Source organism: Pongo pygmaeus, chromosome 22, assembly GCF_028885625.2.
Source record: "Pongo pygmaeus isolate AG05252 chromosome 22, NHGRI_mPonPyg2-v2.0_pri, whole genome shotgun sequence".
NCBI lineage: Eukaryota > Metazoa > Chordata > Mammalia > Primates > Hominidae > Pongo > Pongo pygmaeus.
Window position 1 is genome coordinate 21,715,754 of NC_072395.2, and position 19,223 is coordinate 21,734,976.

Genomic DNA, 19,223 nt, shown 5'->3' on the forward strand with positions numbered 1-19,223 from the left:
AGGTACGCCTGTTTTTCTTTATACAGCGATTTCTGGAGTATAGTGTCACATACTCACAAACACTGTGTAACATTAGATGTTCAAAAACGCATCTAATATCCCAATAAACCCATCACAAACTTGAAAAATCATAAATCAAACCATCATAAGTCACGGTTTGTCTGTGGATATGGGCTTATCAATTCCATTGTTTTCAATAATGCTGTACACCATTAACAGTGGCAGACGGATGGGGAGTGGATTTTGATAGCGTTTTAAAAAACAGTTATTAGAGGGATACTTTAACCTGACTGTATTATCTGATCTAATTGTATTAGTACAGTGAATGATTATGTGAAATGTTTTGAGACAGAGTAGTACATTTGTGAATGAAATTTTATGGCTTTTTTCACTTAGTAGGAACCTTTGTGTGTGGAAAGTTGAGAAAATTGCTTTCTGCTGTAGAGTCTGGCATTCATTGTAGATTAAAGCTTATTTTTCTGTGAATAAATCTTATTCAATAAAATACTATTTTTAAAAATAAAAATGAACACTTGTGATGTGAAGTCATTATCCTCAGCAAACTAATCCGGAAAAGAAAACCAAACACCATATTCTCACTTATAATGGGAGCTGAAAAATGAGATCCCATGGACACAGGAAGGGGAACAACACACACTGGGGCCTTTCAGGAGGCAGAGCATTAAGAAAAACAGCTAATGCATGCCGGGCTTAATACCTAGGTGAGGGGTTGACAGGTGCAGCAAACCACCATGGCACACGTTTACCTTTGTAACAAATCTGCACATCCTGCACATATACCCCAGAACTTAGAAAGAAAACGAAACAAACGATGCGAAAAAACATTAACAAAAGGCTAGCGGCAAAATAAAGTTTCAAACTCAGAAAGTGACAGACACATTTTTGGTTCAAATCATGGTTCTCAACCCAGGTGCCATAAGGTCAGGATAAATAATTTGATTACGTAGTCTAAATAAGACATACAGCAAATGACTAGAAAATTTATTCTCAACATACGTGTGTCTTCTAATTCAATGATGACGCTATCTACCGGGACACAGCATTAGATTTCAAAGGGCTCAGTCCCGCAAGACTGGCCTCCCACTCTGATAACAACGGGAAGCCCAGCGTTGTTTTACCTCTGCTTCTTAGCAACTGGCTATAAATCAGGTTTCCACCACTCGCAGTTTTAGTTGCATTAATTTGCTGGAAGAGCTCACAGCACGCAGGGAAACACTTACATTTACCATTTTATTATAGCGGATATTGCCAAAAATTCGGAAAAAAGATTTTGGGCCCGGCATGTGGGGAGGGGCGCACTACCTTCCCTGAAGTGTTATCCAGAAGCCCTCTAAACCCAGTCCTTTTGGGTTTTTATGGAGACCTCATTCTATAGGTATGATGGGTTAAACAATAGGCTATTTGTGAGCAACTCAACCTGAGGCTCTCAACCCTCCCTGGAAATTGGGGTTGAGGCTTTGCCATTCTCAGTCAGAGTAAAAGAATTTACATAAAAGGAATTTTGAAACAGATTAGCATAGCTGGAAACTAAATTAGGTGATTGAATTATCCGGAGCCACACCTTGATGTTCCTAACCCGAGCACCCTCATCCAACGAATGCTCCACCCAACTGGCTCCCAAGTCTCTACGTGGTTCCAGAGCAAAAGAATGTTTATACGACGCATATCTCCACTTTTTCTTCAAAGTCTTTTCGCTTACACGGGTAATTCTTAAACTGCCATGCATCAGGGTCGGGGGAGGGCTCGTTACAACACAGATCTGTGGATCTCCGGGGTTTGAGGGTTGCAAGGATGCTGCTGGTGTCAAAACCACGATGTGAGAACCACAGAACCACTAGTTGGTTTTCAGTGTTTCAGTGCATTTAATTCATAATATATTTGGCCAAGAAAACTTGTAACTTCTTAGATTTTCCCAAATGTGGCGCATGAAATCAAATCAGGAGAAGAGTTTCCTAAGAGGTGTAGCCTGGGAAAGTTGAGGCTGACTGATGGAAAGGAGGAGTGCAGCTCCGCCCTTTCCGCTACCAGGCTGCTCCTGAGGCTATTTAAACCCACCCTGGCGGGCCTGTACTCAGATCTTCGCAGAGTGGAGCAGCGGCCGGAGCCTTTTGCGGGGGCTGCGTGGACTTGGAGCTTACAGCGTCTTGCGACTTGGAAGCAGATTCAGAGGACAGGACAGAATACTTGGGTAAGTGTATCTCTGTCTGTCTGTCCGTCTGTCTCATTGGTTGTTTTATTTCCATTGTCTTGAGGAGCACTTACTTCACAACACACACACACACACACACACACACACACACACACACACACTCCTTCATTCTGCGGGTTATAAAATTGGTAGGGGTCCCTGGGAGATACAGATTTCCTAATCATGTCTGCACCTAAGGACTGCGGGGTCTTGTCTGGCTCTTCTTATGAACCTTCCCCCTGCCTGGACTCCCCAAGATCCATGCTAGCCTCACCCAGCTTCTCCCTCTCCCCACTCAGAAACTCAGACTTAAGAGGAAGCTCCTCACCAGGGATCCGGAGCTACCATTCACCAACACCTAGGGCTTCACCACACTCACCTCTGTCATCACCAGAATCCCACAAGCTCCCATTTCCCTTTCCTCACCGTGATCGGCAATCAATGAAGCCTTTGAGCTCTCCCGTGTCCTCCTCTTGGGATTCTTTAGAATCACGATGTTCATCAATAATATACCACATGTTCTTACTGCCATTACCCAGCAGCTCATCCCCAGCTCTCGGTGAGTCTCCTGTGTCTCCCAGCTACTCTCCAAACAACCCCAGCTTTCAGCTGGAATCAGCCCCCCACACCAAGGAATCACCTACAAACTCACGAGCCTCACGGTGCTCCTCCCCTATGTCTTTCATCTCTTCACCCCCAGGCCTCAGGGACTCTCCTGTGTCTCCCACTTACTCTCCAGCCATCCCCAGGTTTGTGCGGGAGTCAGCCCCATGCACCCAGGAGTCTCCCAGAGACTCATAGGTCTCGGGAGATTATGAGTGGTCCCCCAGCCCTGACTCCTCAAGATTCATGCCTGCCTCACACAACTTCTCCCAGGAACCCAGAAATCACCACCAAACTCACCAATTTCACTCAATTACTCTCTAGTCTCTGTCATGTCTTCACCAGCCCTCAGGGACTTTCCTGTCTGTACCAGCTACTCTCCAACCACACCCAGATTTCCGGGGGAGTCCGTTGCATGCACCCCGGAATGACAACGGAACTCACCAATTTCACTGAGTTACTCCCCTGTCTCTGTAATGTCTTCACCAGCCCTCAGTGACTCTCCTGTGTTTCCCAGCTACTCTCCACACACACCCAGATTTGAGCGGGAATCAGTTCCATTCACCCAGGAATCACCTACAAACCCACCAGTTTCACAGAGTTACTCCCCAGTCTCTCTCTTGTCTTCACCCCTAGCCCCCTGGGACTCTCCTGTGTCTCCCAGCTACTCTCGTGCCATGCCCAGATTTCAGCAGGAGTCAGCCTCCTACACACCAGAATCACCTACAGACTCACAGACCTCACTGTTATCATCCCTGGTCTCTCTCAGTTCTTTGTCCTCAGCCCACGGGGACTCTTTTGTCTCTTTCAGGTACTCTCAAAACTTCTCTAGATTCCAGCAGAGTCAGTTCCAGGCACCCAGGACACACCACCAACCTCACCAATTTCACTGACTTACTCTCCAGTCTCTCTTATGTTTACACCCCCAGCCCTCAGGGACTCTTCTGTCTCTCTCAGCTACTCTCCAACTATCTCTAGATAGAAGCTGAAGTCAGCTTCCCACACCCACGAATCACCTAGAAACTCACAGACCTTACTGCATCCCTCCCCCATTTCTTTCTCCACTTCATCCCCAGCCTTCAGGAACTCTCCTGTGTCTCCCAGCTTCTTTCCAGCCATCCCCAGTTTTCTGCCGCAGTCAGCCACATGCACCCAGGATCACCCTGGAAACTTACTGGCCTCACACGACTATTTCCTTATGACCTGTATCTATACAGTGATGGTTCCCACGTATCCCTCAGTGACCGCAAACCCATCTCCACTTACAGTCAGACACACCCAGGGTCTATCAGCTACTCCCTGTTATTGTCCTTCAGTTCGAAGCCCTGGCCAATCTACTAGCCCCCATGACGCAGTTACCTGGCCATTTCTCCACATTTCTGTTGAGGACCCCACACTCAGTGGCTGTACGGCCCCTTCTGCATTCCATCCTCACACGCTGGCCTGTCCATCTACTTGCTACTGTCACACTCTTGCCAGCAGAAGAGTCTTCTCTAATGGCCAATATCACCACTCAGTGTATACTCACCCCACAGCTGTGCAGCGGGAGCCTCTTGCTTGCCGAAGTGGCTGCCAGAGCCCATGCTGACACGAACCTCCACCATGTCAGCATCCCTGTGGGCGACACTACCGGTGACATGGCTAGCATGACCCTCCTCCCTGGCAGTGACATTGTTGATGTGCGCCCTCAGTTTCAGATCGGTGATTTTTAAATAGGGCCATTTTCCCTTTTCTTTCTTTCTTCCATTCACAGGGCTTTTCTTTCTCTCTGTTTCTGTCTCCATTTCAGATATTTACTCACCCTTTTTCTCTTTTTCACTGTGTCTCCCGTGGTCTTAATGAGAGTGTGCCACATAAGATTCCCTCATTAAAAGTGATGAACTGAGTGGCTTTTCGTATACTTGTGCACATTCAATTTTAATTCACAATCCATTTTAGAACATTTTATCTCCATCTACCAGAGAAAAACCCTGTAAGCGTTAATCATTCCTCATTCTGTCTCAAACCCTCTCCCCGATGCTCAGCCCTAGGTAAAACCTACATAGAGCGCTCAACCCTGTCTCCATAGATTTGCATGTTCTGTACATTTCCTATAAATAGAATTTTACAATATGTGAGCTTTTATGACTTACATTGCACTTAGCACAATATTTTCAAGGTTCATCCACATTGTAGCATTATCCAGAGTGAGAAACCATTTTTTTTTGTTTTAGTAACACCAGGTGTTTTCTCCTGTCTTCCTTCCTTCCTTCCTCCTATTTCTCTCTTACTCCTTCTGCCCTCTCTCTTTTAGATTCCTTGGGTGCATCCTACATTCTGTGTTGTTTTGGGAAGTCCTCGACATTTGTAGGAAAATTGTGTTATTGTTTTTTTTTTTTTTACCGATATCTCTCTTTCATGGTTCTCCATCAATTGTAAACATCTATTGGTTTTTCCCAAGTCACTAAGTATATTTTAATTAGGTACACCTGTTTTTCTTTATACAGCTCTTTCTGAAGTATAGGGTTACATACTGATAAACCAGTGTAACTCAAAAACATATCTAATATCCCAATAAAACCATCGTAGTGTTGAAAAATCATAAATCAAACCATCAGAAGTCAGGGTTTGTCCGTGGTTATGAGTTTCATCTATACCGTTGTACTCAATAATGCTGTACACCTTTAAAAATGGCAAACTGGTAGGGAAGGAATAATACTAGCATTTTAAAATTTTAAAATTCAGTTGTTACAGGGATCCCACATAATATTTGGTCATTTATATGAGGGAGGATGAGGGCTGAAAGTTCGTCTTGGGTCTTGGAACAGATTCATGGGCACACATTTTAAAGCGATTGGTCCTCAGTTCTGCAGGTTAAGAAACTCCAATTTATTGATTTCCCAGGATAATGAGAAAATGCCTTGAGTGATATATAACATCCACCACATTCACAGGAAATGCTTTCCTGTATCAAAAACTGATCTGGTCATTGAATTATGACGGAGAACTCATAACAATTCCATGGAGAAAGTGATATTCAAGTTGGGTCATGAATTCTGAGTAAAAGTTTAAAAACAAAGGAGAGGATAGCCTTACAGACAGAACAATTTCAGCAAAGTCACAGACTTGTAGAAATGGAAGACCGGGCTGGAAATTAGGACAGTTCATATTCAAGCAAAAAGGGGTGGGTTTGTGAACAAATGCCTTGAAGCTTTGGATGCCGTGGAGCCCTTGACAGTTTTTGAGAATGTATCAAAACAATTAAATAGTCTATTTGGAAGTGAGAGTCCTGGAACTTCTAGGATGTAATTTTTGAACAATAGTGAGAATGGAGTAATAAAGAAACGTGTTATCACTCTAATTGACAACTCTTCTTATGGCACAGAAAAAGATATGTCTATCTTTTCAACAGGATTGTATCCCAGAAAATATCTATTATATAATATATAGAGTAATGTACTAAGTGATCAAAATAGTATTTCAATCTATATGGAAAGAATAAATTTTTCAGGAAATAATGTTGACATAACTCGACAAACATTTGGAGAATCAGAAAATAAGATCTTCCTTTCATACCACACACAGGGATTAAAAACAATAGAAGCATTAAAAGTGAATATAGACATGTGTTTATTGGGAGTCAGGGTAAGGAAATTCTTTATGATCCTACAGGAAAATACACAATCCAGAATAAAAAGACAGATAAATTTAGACAAATCAAGGTGTTTTTAATTTAAACTTCTTTACCGTATAACATTTCAAACTTGGGAAAAATTTATCATTTATAACAGAGTCAACACCATTAGTTTAGACAGAATTTAAAATAAATAAATGAAGAAAGTGGGCAAAGGATATAAACAGAAAATTCACCACCATTGATAGATCAACGTCTGTTCAACATTTCCATGATCAACGTAATGCAGTCAATAATAAGAAAGCATGATCAGTCTACCAAATCGTGATAAAATTAAGAAAATGATTATTTCTAGTTTAGCTACACTGTAATTGGAAGTATAAGTTTACTGGAGGACAAGGTAGTATGGGATCTAAAAACTAAATTATCCTAGGCAACCATTACAAATGATTTCATGATGTAGTGAAAATCTATCTACAATATACGATCTGTGATTGAAAAAAAATGGTTACAATCTATTATGGGTCATTTGCTAGAGGGGATTTAAAATATATATATATATAGACTCATGAACATCAGAAAATAAATAAGCCAAGATATTAATAGTGTGTTCACGTGAGCTAGGATTACAGAAGACTTTAAGTTCGTTAGTTTTTTTTATTTCTTCATGTTGAATATGCACACCTTTTGAAATAAACCTTTAAACGTAATTTACATCAAAACAACCAGTAATACTGCATATGCAATGGTGATGGATATGGATTTTTTTGAGAATATTGTAAGGTTTTCTTCAACACGAATATGTCAGGAGTGAGTAAAGACGTTCTAAAATACAAAAAATTAGCTGGGGTCGGTGGTTGGGGCCTGTAATCCCAGCTACTTGGGAGGCTAAGGCAGGAGAATCACTTGAACCCGGGAGGTGGAGGTTGCAGTGAGCCGAGATCGCGCCACTGCACTCTAGCCTGGTCCACAGAGCGAGACTCCATCTCAAAAAAAAAAAAAAAAAGAAAGAACGAGAGAAAGAGAGAAGAAAGAAAGGAAGGAAGGAAGGAAGGAAGGAAGGAAGGTGTGGTGGTTCCGAAACCCGAACATACGACCACAGTACAACATGGAGGGCCACCTCTCTTTTCTGAGTAGTGGGGGGAACTCGAGGGGGCACTCATTTATGGCTGTATGTTGACCCTAATTCAGACCTCCTGGTGGAGGGTTCTGGGAAATATCCGACCATCTGGAGTCACTCATTTCCGCTTCCGACAGGCACCCCACTGAGCTCATCTCAGACAATGCTGAAGCACTCTGGGAAACACTTACATTTACGAGTTTATTATAAAGGATATTGCAAAAATTTCAGAAAAAAAGATTCATGGGGCAAGGCATGCAAAGAGATGCTCTACCTTCCAGGAAGTTGTATCCAGAAGCTTTCTAAACCCAGTCTTTGGAGGATTTATGGAGGCTTCATTACATAGGCATGATGGGTTCAACCATAGGCTATTGGTGATCAAATCCACCTGCAGCCTCTCTCCCCTTCCTGGAAATTGGGGTTGAGGCTGAAAATCACAGCTCTCTAATCCTGCCTTGGCCTGTCTGGTGAACAGCCCTATCCTGAAGCTACGTAGGGGTGACCAGCCATCAGCAAACTCATTAGCATATACACAAAGGAAAAACACTTATCACTTTGAATATTGTTAAAACTTTAGGAGTTGTATGCCAGGAAACAAGGATGAAGACCAAATATATATGTCATATATACATACATAATATTGGTATAAAATCTTTTCAGAAAAGTCGGCAATATCGGCTACATTTAAAAATGTGCAAGACCTTGAAATGATTGCATATCTAGGAATTGATACAAAGACTCTTCCAAGTAAGCTTATAAAAATACATATAAGGGCCAGACGCGATGGCTCACACCTGTAATCTCGGCATTTTGGGAGGCCAAGGCACGTGGGTCACAAGGCCAAGAGATCGAGACCATCCGCGCCAACATGGTGAAACCCCGTCCCTACTAAAAATACAAAAATAGTGAAGCATGGTGGCGAACGCCTGTAATCCCAACTACTTGGGAGACTGAGGCAGCAGAATCACCTGAACCTGGGAGGCGGAGGTTGCAGTGAGCCAAGATCACAGGCCACTGCATTCCAGCCTGGGTGAAAGAGCAAGACTCCATCTCAAAACAAAAACAAACAAACAAAAAACCCTGGCTCTTATTAATCCTCTTAATTTTTTTCCATCAGGCGAACAATTATGGCATTATATTATGTGAATTTTTCCAGGTAGGACATATTGTCCATGCCCCCCCCCCCTTTTTTTTTGAGAGAGAGGATCTCACCCTGTCACTCAGGCTTTAGTGCAATGGTCGGATCAGAGCCTCAAGTGATCCTCAGCCTCTTGAGTAGCAGGATCTACAGCTGTGCACCACTGCACCTGATAATTTTCTTTTAAATTTTTTGTGGAGTTGAGGTCTCCCTATGTTGCCCAGGCTTGTCTCAAACTCCTGGGCTCAAGTGATCCTCCTGCCTTGGCCTTCCAAAGTGCTGGGATTACAGGTGTGAGCCATCTCTCCCTGCCTCCTCATCCTCTTATAAGCTTGTTCCTTTGTATTCCCCTTGCTATTTACTCCTTGTTTCTTTCCGTTTAGGTATTCATCTTATTTGTGAACTCTTTGTGTGTATTTTTTCTAGGTTTTGATCTTTTTTCTTCTGTTATATGTATTAACAAGAAATTTACTTTCAACCTGTTGATTGACATTTATTTTCATGGTGATATGTTTTAGAAAGTACTATTTCTTAATAATATGAATTATATTGCTAAATGTAGTAATGATGAATTTCCATACCTTACTGCTGTACTGTAATAATTTTATTGATGGATTTTATTTGCAGCTTTTCATAAAATTTTGCAGTTCTATTCATTTAGACATTTTCCTTTAGTTTTCTGGCTTTTGTTGTTGTTGTTGTTGTTCTGTTATGGTACAATTTTGTTGTCAAGATTATACTCCTCTCCAACCAGCCCCAGATTTTACAACAGCCGAACCTGCACAGCCAGACAACACACAGAAATTCAGAGTCCTCACTGCACTCCTCCCCTGTGTGTCCCATCTCTTCACTCCGAGCCCTCGAGGACACTCCCACGTTTCCCAGTTACTCTCCAGACCTCCCCACATTTCTCTGCCAGTCAGCCTCCCACACCCAGGAAACGCCTGGAAACTCAGGGTCCTTGCAGGGCTCCATCTCCATGTCTCCCAACTCTTTATTCCAGGCCCTCAGCTACTCTCCCATCATCCCAACATTTCTGCAACACTCAGCCCCTCACACCTGGGGGTCACAGACTAATTCAAAGATCTCAGTTCCCTCCTCAATCTGTGCTCCTCGGCCATGTCTCCCATCTATGCATCCCCATTCCTCCGAGACTCTCCAGTGTCTCCCTGATCCTCTCCAACCATAACCAGGTTTCTCCTAGGGCCAGCCCCTAACACAGAGGAGTCACCTGGAAACTCACAGACCTTACTGTGCTCTCTTCCTCCTATCTGACCTTTGGACCGCCATTCCTTAGGGTCTCTTCCATGTCTCCCAGCTACTCTCCAACCATTCCAATTTTTCTGCAAGAGTCAGACCCCAGCACTCAGGAGACCCCTAGAAATTCACAGAGCTCACCAGATTCTTCCCCAATGACCTCCGTCTCCATGGCAGCAGGCCCCAAATATGCCCTGGGGGGCCCACACCCATCTTCTTTTACACTCAGACCCTCCCAAGGCCTCACAGTCACTCCTGGTTATCATCATTCAGCTCGAAGTCCTTGCCAGCCTCCTAGCCAACTTGATGCAGTTACCAGGCCATTGGTTCACATTCCTGCCCAGGGCCGCACACCCAGACACAGAAGAGCCCTTCCTACATTCCAGCCTCACACACAGACCTGTCCTTCTTGCTACTGTCAGACACTTGCTGGCCAACATCACCACCCGGGCTATAGTCACCCCTCAGCTGTGCAGCGGGATCCTCCTGCCTGCCGACATGGCTGCTGGCGCCCATGCCAGCACGAACCCCCAGCCTGTCTGTGTCCCTGCGGGCGACACCACTGGCGACATCGCTCACATGACCCTCTTTCCTGGCAGTGACACGATTGGTGTGAACCCCCGTTCTCAGATCTCTCATGTATACATATGACCATTTTCCCTGTGCTCGGCTTCTTCCATTCACAGGCCTGATTGTCTCTCTTTCGGCCTCCACTTCAGACATGTACTCATCCTCTTTCCCTGTGTCTTCCCCTGTCTCCTTGTGGATGCTCTGGATAAGATTCACCCGTTTAAGGGGATGAATTGTATGGCCTTTAGTGTATTCATAATTGTGCACAGTCCATTTAAAATCACAATAATATTACAACATTTTCATCAACCCCCAAAGAAAATCCCTGTAAACATTAGTCATTCCTCTTTCTATCTCCAGGCCCCAACCCCAACCGGTCCTGGGGTGAGGTGGGCCCCTCAACTGGGATCTCTGCTCCACTTGGCCCTTTTTTTTTTTGAGACAGAGTGCAGATAGAGTGGAGCTCTGTATAGAGCTGTGACCTAGGTCCACAGGGACCTCAGAAGGTTCCAGTAGAGGTGAGTCCTGGGTTCCCTGTCCCATGGCTGGCCCCTGAGACTTGCTTCACCTGCCAGCTCTTTCCACAAAGACATCAGGATGGCAAACCCAACCGAACCCCCTCCCAGGGAAAGGGGATTAATGTCAGGGCCCATGCCCATCCTGGCCTTTTCAGTAACTGTTTAAGTAGTGAATAGGTTAGGCCAGAATGTGCTGTTGTGGCCCCTGGGATCACATCCCTGGAGGGAACTTGCCTGGGGTTGAGAACTGAAGGGTGAGGCTGGACAGCCCTCTTGGGGTTCAGTGAGCCGAGACTTAGTTTTCAGCTTAGTTCCCTCTGCCACTCCTGGGGGACTTGGGCTTGTCTAGAGCAGGCATTGAGGATGGCATACAGCATATATTCTGAGCTGTCAGGTGGGTGCCAAAGGGTGAGCTTGAGGCATCATGGGGGTTGGAGCCATTAGAAGGCCCTGAGGTCAGCCCAGAGCTAGCCCAGCCTCTGTACCTGGAGCTGCAGGTACACAGGCTGTACCTGGAGCTACAGGGTGGGCGCTGTGCAGTGGGCTGGTCACAGTGGACTGAGAAGCCAGTCAGGGAGGGGCTTTCATTGCCCAATTTCCTGTGGTGCAAATCAAGTCCCCAAGGCCACAAGCCAGGTGAGGCAGAAACAACGGGCTGAGGCATCACCTTCTCTCTTCTTTGGCTCACATAGGCCCCTGACTTTCCTGGGCTTGCTTGAAAGTGAGAGAAGATCCCTCTTCTTGTGAGGGTGGACACAGAAGTCACCAGTCACGTGTGGTGAGGAGGGCTGAGGCACCCCCAGAGTCTTTGCAGAGCAGCACCCACTAATTGCTGGCTGAACCAGGAGGCCAGGCTGGGACACTGTGGGAACTGAGGTAACCAGTCCCCGCTATGCCTCGAATCTGTCTCCATCCTGCAACATTGGGCCAGCTCAGGCTCTGCCACCAGCTCCCCACATCGTCGTCCCTCAGAGCCCTAGGGTGGGTTCCCCCTACCTAGTGTCTCTTGCCCCTGCTCTCCACTCTCAGGCCTGACAAGCACCCAACCCCCACACCTGTGTTTTCCTGAAGGTGTGGATGTTGGGACTGCTGGCACAGAAGTCACAGCTTAGCTACATGTGTGTCCCAGATTTGCTTAATCAATGGAGCAGTTAACCTGCAGCTTCTGGGGTACAGTCTGCTGCATTTCATGGGTCAGGTAGATAGGCTGCGTCCCCTTCACCCGCAGGTGTGCGCACACACAGTCATCTCCACCTGCAATCCAGTCCCACCTGAAGCTGCACGCTCTGCAACAGAGGCCTGTGCACGACCTCGCTGTGCACCCAGCAGGGGATGCCTTCCGTCCCTCCCCCTCCCTTAATGTCCCTGCCTCCCAGCCCCACGATCCACAGGAGGAGCCAGTCCCCTAGCCCAGGGAGCAAGGGTGGGTGCGGCCTGGGGACTGGGCGTGGCAAGCTGGCCCATAGGGTCGTCCCTAGCACCTACTAGAGCGCGTACAAGGGAGCGGAGGCTGCAGCGCCGGGTGAGCAGCGTGGATGAGCAGCGAGCTCCCTGGAGACCCATGCAGCGGGTCAGGTCACAGCGGCCGCCAGGTCGGGGCGCGGGGCCGGGCCACCAGGGTGCGGCTTCCCGCTCTGGAGATTTTATGTCCCCTGTCATCGGACGGCTTCGCAGCTGCCAGGGAGGGACTGGAGGGACCGCGGCTGGGACAGGCTGCTGCGCCAGGCGGCCCTGGACTGCCGCTTCCGCCCCTAAGCCGCCCTCCCAGCCCAGGTGACCGGTCGCCCTACCCGGGGAGCATCGCCCTCCTTCGCGGGGCCCGAGCCAGGCGTGGGGGTTGCAGGCCGGCGCCACAGCCTCAGGACACCGCGACCTCTGCTCCTGGGAGCGCGCCGAATGCCAGATGGGGCTGCTGTCGCAGGCCGTGCAGCCGCAGCCCCGCTGGAGGGCAGGGTCCGGCTGGGCGTTGGGGTCCTGGCAGAGACCGCGGCGAGGGCAGGAGCAGGTGCACTGGCCACTGCACACGCGCCGCCAGGCTGCCGGACTCCGCGGGGGCTCCCCCTGGTGGCAGCCGGCTCCGGAGCCGCGGGAGGGCGGTGCCCAGTCCCCAGCCAGGCGGCAGCGCCAAGCTCCTTCCCCGCTTGGGGGAGTGGACGTGGCCCAGCAGCCGGAGTGCCTTACTAGTGAAAAAGCTGGGCTTGGAGTTGCCACGGGGTGAGGTGTGGAAGCCTAGGGGGCTCTGCCTGGACCTTCTGGGTGTCCTCCTGTGACTTCAGGTTCCTCACCTGTCTCAGAGGTGAGGATGGGCTGCTATGGCAGGGTTGTTTGGAGTATTAAGCCAGATAGTCCCAGTAAAGCCCCATTAGCCCCCCCGGCCTCTGGATTTTTTTTTTTATTATTTTTCTGGCTTTCTTACGAAACTTTCCGGGATGTGTCCAGGTGTTCAATCCGGAAGGCTGGACACTCTCCCTTGGCGTTGCGGTTCCTTCCAGACGCCCCCTCTTCTTAGGCTCTTTTCAAGCGCACGCACGGCAACATGTGCTCTACCAAGAGCGCTTCACAGATTTTCCTGTGGGTCTAAAACCAGAACGCTTTCTTCCCTGACCCCTGCCCTTATATCACCCCAACCCCAAGTCTTTTGGCAGAGCCGGCTACAGACTCGAGTGTCAGTCTAATGTTTGTTCCCTAAGGTCTCCCCCAGCCTCTTAGGACGGCGTTAGGGTTAGGATTCGGGTTCGGGTGCGCCTGCGCCGGCGCTGCGCGCCCCTCTGCGCCTGCGCCGGCTCTGTGCCTTTACTAGGGCGGAGATGTGTTCTCTTAGGCACAGACCTGAAGAGCGACGCAAGGGCGGAGCTGAGTTTTCCTCTGCACAGACTTCGGAGATACAGCGAAGACGGAGCAGTGTTCTCCTCAGCACAGACCCGGGCTGGCGGGCGCCGGACGGGGGCACAGCGAGGGCGGAGCTGCGTTCTGCTCAGCACAGACCAGGAGAGCATCGCGAGGGCGGAGCTGAGTTTTCCTCTGCACAGACTTCGGAGATACAGCAAAGGCGGAGCAGTGTTCTCCTCAGCACAGACCCGGGAGGGCCCGGGGCACTTCGAGGGCGGAGTTGTGTTCTGCTCAGCACAGATCTTGGGGACACTGCCTCGCTTTGGGACAACTCGGGGCCACATCGATGGTGAGTAAAATCCTTCCTGTTTGCAGCCCTGAATAATCAGGGTCAGAGACCAGTAAGAAGGGTTCAGTGTGGAAAATGGGAAACCAAAAGCCCCTCTGAATCCTGCCCACCGAGGTTCTCCCCAGCCAAGGCGAGGCGGCTGCAGTGCGAGATCCACACCGCAGCCTCAGAAGACAAATGCAGCATTCCTAATGCAGACATGACACCCAAAATATGACACCCCCATTGCTCATGTAACAAGCACCTGTAATGCTAATGCACTGCCTCAATACAAAAATATTAATATAAGATCCGCAATTCCCTCGCTGCCGTGCAGTCCTAAGACAGCGATCACAACAATCAACGTTGACATAGTCAATACAAACGTAGTAACGAACCTAGGGTTAAGGTCGGTGTTAGGGTTAGGGGTTAGGGGTTAAGTTTAGGGTTAGGGGTTGGAGATAGGGGTTGGGGTCAGAGTTAGGGATTAGGAGTCAACGTTTAGAGTTAGAGGTTAAGAGAGGTTAGGGGTTAGGGATTAGGGGTTATGGTTGTGTTAGGGTGAGGGTGAGGGTTGTGGTTAGGGGTTAGGGTTAAGTGTTAGGGGTTAGGGGTTAGGGTTAGGGTCAGGGGTTAGGGGTCAGCGTCAGGTGTTAGGGGTCAGGGTCAGTGGTCCCACTCTGTGGGTTGTCTGTTTACTCTGCTGACTGTTCCCTTTGCCATGCAAAAGCTTTTTAGTTTAATTAAGTCCCAGCTATTTGTCTTTGTTTTTATTGCATTTGCATTTGGGTTTTTGGTCATGAAACACTTGTCTATGCCAATATCTAGAAGGGTTTATCCAGTGTTATCTTCTAGAATTTTTATAGTTCAGGAATTAGGTTTAAGTTCTTAATCCATCTTGAGTAGATTTTTGTATAAGGTGAGAGATGAGAATGCAGTTTTATTCCCCTACATGTGACTCGCCAATTATCCCGACATCATGTGTTGAAAAGGGTGTCCTTTCCCCACTTTATGTTTGGTTTACTTTGTCGAAGATCAGTTGGCTGTAAGTATTTGGGTTAATTTCTGGGTTCTCTCTTCTGTTCCATTGGTCTATGTGCCTATTTTTAAACCAGTACCATGCTGTTTTGGTAAATATGGCTTTATTGTACAGTTTGAAATCAAGTAGTGTGATGCCTCCGTTTGTTTTTTTTGCTTAGCCTTGGTTTGGCTACATGGCTCTCTTTTGGTTCCATATTAATTTTAGAATTGTTTTTGTAATTCTGTGAAGAATGACGGTGGTATTCAGATGGGGATTGCATTGAATTTGTTCGTTGCCTTTAACAGAATGGTAGTTTTCACAATATTGGTTGTACCCATCCGTGACCATGGGGATGGGTTTCCATTTGTTTGTGTCATCTATGATTTATTTTCTTTCTTGTTTTTTTTTTTTTTTTTTTTTTTATTCAGAGGGACTTTCGCTCTTTTCGCTGAGGTGGGAGTGCAATGGTATGATCTTGACTCACTACAACTTCTGCCTCCCGGGTTCAAGCGATTCTCCTGCTTCAACATCCCAAGTAGCTGGGATTATAGGCATGCGCCAGTGTGCTTGACTCCATCTATGATTTCTTTCAGCAGTGTTTTGTAATTTTTATTGTAGAGGTCTTTTGATTCCTTTGCGAGGTATATTCCTACGTTTTTTTTTGTTTGTTTGTTTGATTTTTTGCAGCTATTGTAAAAGGGGTTGAGTTCTTGATGTGATTCTCTGCTTGGTAGCTGTTGATGTATAGAAGAGCTACTGATTTGTGTCCATTAATCTTGTATCTGGAAACTTTGCTGAATTCTTTTATCAGTTCTAGCAGCTTTCTAGAGGAGTCCGTAGGGTTTTCAAGGCAAAAGATCATATCGTCAGCAACCAGTGACAGTTTGACTTCCTCTTTACCGATTTGGATTTCCTCTATTTCCTTCTTTTGTCTGATTGCTCTGGCTAGGAATTCCAGTACTATGTTGAAGAGGAGTCGTGAGAGTAGGCTCCTCATCTTGTTCCAGTTCTCAAAGGGAATGCTTTCACCTTTTCCGCAGTCAGTATTATGTTGGCTGTGGGTTTGCATAGATGGCTTTTATTACCTTAAGGTATGTCCCTTGTATGCCTATTTTGCAGAGAGCTTTAATCATAAAGCAATGCTAGATTTTGTCGAATGCTTTTTCTGCATCTGTTGATATAATCATGTAGTTTTTCTTTGAATTCTGTTTATTTGGTGTATCACATTTATTGGCTTGCATATGTTAAACCATTCCTGTATCACTTGTATGAAACCCACTTGATCATGGTGGATTATCTTTTTGATATGTTGTTGGATTCAGTTACATAGTATTTTGTTAAGGATTTTGGCATCTGCGTTCATCAAGGATATTTGTCTGTAGTTTTCTTTTTTGGTTATGTCCTTTCATGGTTTTGGTATTAGGGTGACGCTGGCTTCATAGAATGAATCAGGGAGGGTTTCTTCTTTCTGTCTTGTGGAATAGTGTGAAAGGATTGGTATCATTTCTTCTTTGAATGTAAGAAGACATTCTTTGAAAGTCTGGTAGAATTCTGTTGTGAATCTCTCTGGTCCTCGGCTTTTTTTGTTGGTAATTTTAAAATTACCATTTCAATCTTGCTGCTTGCTTTATTGGTCTGCTTGGGGTATCTAATTCTTCCTGATTTAAGCTAGGAGGGTTGTATTTTTCCAGGAATTTATCCAACTTTTCTAGGTTTTCCAGTTTATGTGTCAAAAGGTGTTAATGGTACCCTTGAATAATCTTTAATATTTCAGTGGTTTCATTTGTAATATCCCCTGTTTCATTTCTTAGTGAGGTTAGTTGGATTTCCTCTTTCCTTTTCTTGGTTAATCTTGCTAATGGTCTATCAATTTTATTTATCTTTTGAAATAACCAATTTTTTGTTTTATTTATGTTTGTATTTTTTTCTTGTTGTTGTTGTTGTGTTAATTTCATTTAGTTCTGCTCGATCTTGGTTATTTCCTTTGTTTGGTGGGATTGGGTTTGACTTGTACCTGCTTCTCTAGTTCCCTGAGATGTGAACTTAGATTGTCTGTTTGTGCTTTTTCAGACTTTTTGACGTAGGTGTTTAGGGCTAGAAACTTTCCTCTTAGCACTGCCTTTGCTGTATCCCAGAGGTCTTGATAGGTTGTGTCATCCAGTTCGAAGAAATTTTTACATTTTACATATCCATCTTGATTTCGTTTTTCACCCAATGCTCATTCTGTGAGGAACCACCAAATTGTTTTCCACATCAAGTGCATCATTTTCTATTCCTAGCAGCCAGTTCATGAGGGCTCCAATTTCTCCACTTCCTTAGCAACATTGATTTTCTGTGTCGTTGTTATGGAAGCCTTACTAGTGGATGAAAAGTGGCATCTCATTTGGGTTTTGTCTTGCATTTTATTAATGAATAACCGTGTTTAGCATCTTTTCTTGTCCTTCTTAGACATTTGTGTATCTTTGGAGAAATGTCTATTCAAGTCCTTTGCCTATTTTTTTATTGAGATGTTAGAAATTCTGTTGTTGAATTGTGGGATATTAAGCTTTTATCAGATACACATTTTGATTTTATCAGATACATATTTTCTCACATACTATGGGTAGACTTTTTACTCCCTTGATAGTATCCTTTGATGCATAAGGGTTTTTATTTTGATTAAATCTAATTTACATGTATTTTCTTTTGTTATCTGTGCTTTTCTGTAATATTTCAAAATACACTTAAAACTCAAAGATCATAAAGGTTTACCTTGTGTTTTCTTCTAAGAGTTACATATTTTTAGTCCTTACAGTTAAGTCTTTTATTAATTTAGAATTAATTTTTGTATATACTGCAAGGTAGGGGTCTAATTTCTTTCTTGTGCACTTACATTCAGCTGTTGAAGAGACTCTTCTTTCCTCCCTTGACTAGACTTGGCCACCTTGTTGAACAGTCATTGACCATATAAGTGAGGACTAATTTGTAGTATCTCAAATCTGTTCTGTTCTATTGGTCTAAAAGTCTATTGGTCTTATGCCGGTACCACATTCTCTTGATGACTGTAGATTTGTAGTAGGCTGTGAAACTGAAAAATGTGAGTTTTCCAATATTGTTTTTCAAGACTGTTTTGTCTGTCAGATCCTTTGAATTTTTGTATGAATTTTAGAACGAGTTTCTTTGTTTCTGCAAAAATGCCTTAGGAATTTTGATGGTATTGCATTGAATCTGTAGATTACTTTAGATGATACTGTCATCTTAACAATGTTATCTTACAACCCATGAACACAGAATGTCTTTCCAGTTATTTCCACTCTCTTTAGCTGTTATCAGCAACGTTTTGTGTATACCACCATGGTTAGATTTATGCCTGAATAACTTATTCTTTGATGCTATTATAAATGGAATTTTTAAAATGTTTTCATAGTTCTTTACAACTATATGGAAATATAGCTCATTTGCCTATGTTTGTTTTGCATCCTGCCTCTTTCATTAGTTATAATCGGTTTTGTGTTTTGTTTGGAGCTTTATACCCATAAGATCATGTGTAGATATAATTTTACTTCTATTTTTCATTTCTAATTTAGATGCCTTTTATTTCTTTGTCTTGCCTAATTGCTCTGGCTAGAACTGCCAGTGCTACAATTGAACACAAGTGGTGAATGCACCATCCTTGTCTTGTTCTACATGTTAGGAAAACAGCTTTCAGTGTTTCATCATTGATCATGATATTAACTGTTGGCTTTTTATACATCCCATTGTCATGTTGCAGAAGTTCCCTTCCATGCATAGTTTATTGAGTATTTTTATTATAAAAGGGTGTTGTATTTCATCAATGTTTTTTTCTGCATCAATGGAAATAATCACGTGCTTATTCATTTTCCTGTTACAGTTTATTACACTGATAGGTTTTTTATATGTTGAGCCATGCTTGCATTTTGGGGATAAATCTCACAGGGTGATAGTTTACAATCCTTTGATTATACAGTATTGCTGCTAGTATTTTGTTAGTATTGCTAGCATTTTGCTGAAATTTTT

General features: G+C 44.9%; 2 protein-coding genes across 2 annotated transcripts in view; one reads left to right on the top strand and one right to left on the bottom strand.

The window, feature by feature from the left end:
* Window positions 1–4,416, bottom strand: part of LOC129027747 (zinc finger protein 285-like) — a 39,472-nt gene extending 35,056 nt beyond the window's left edge. Inside the window, 1 exon segment of the mRNA XM_063659615.1 lies at window positions 4,341–4,416. Within this exon segment, the coding sequence (XP_063515685.1) occupies window positions 4,341–4,416 (76 nt within the window).
* A 9,413-nt stretch (window positions 4,417–13,829) lies between these two features.
* Window positions 13,830–19,223, top strand: part of LOC134738978 (uncharacterized) — a 29,657-nt gene continuing 24,263 nt past the window's right edge. Inside the window, exon 1 of the mRNA XM_063659902.1 lies at window positions 13,830–14,206. Within this exon, the coding sequence (XP_063515972.1) occupies window positions 13,836–14,206 (371 nt within the window). The 5' untranslated portion in view covers window positions 13,830–13,835. The remainder of the gene's footprint in view (window positions 14,207–19,223) is intronic.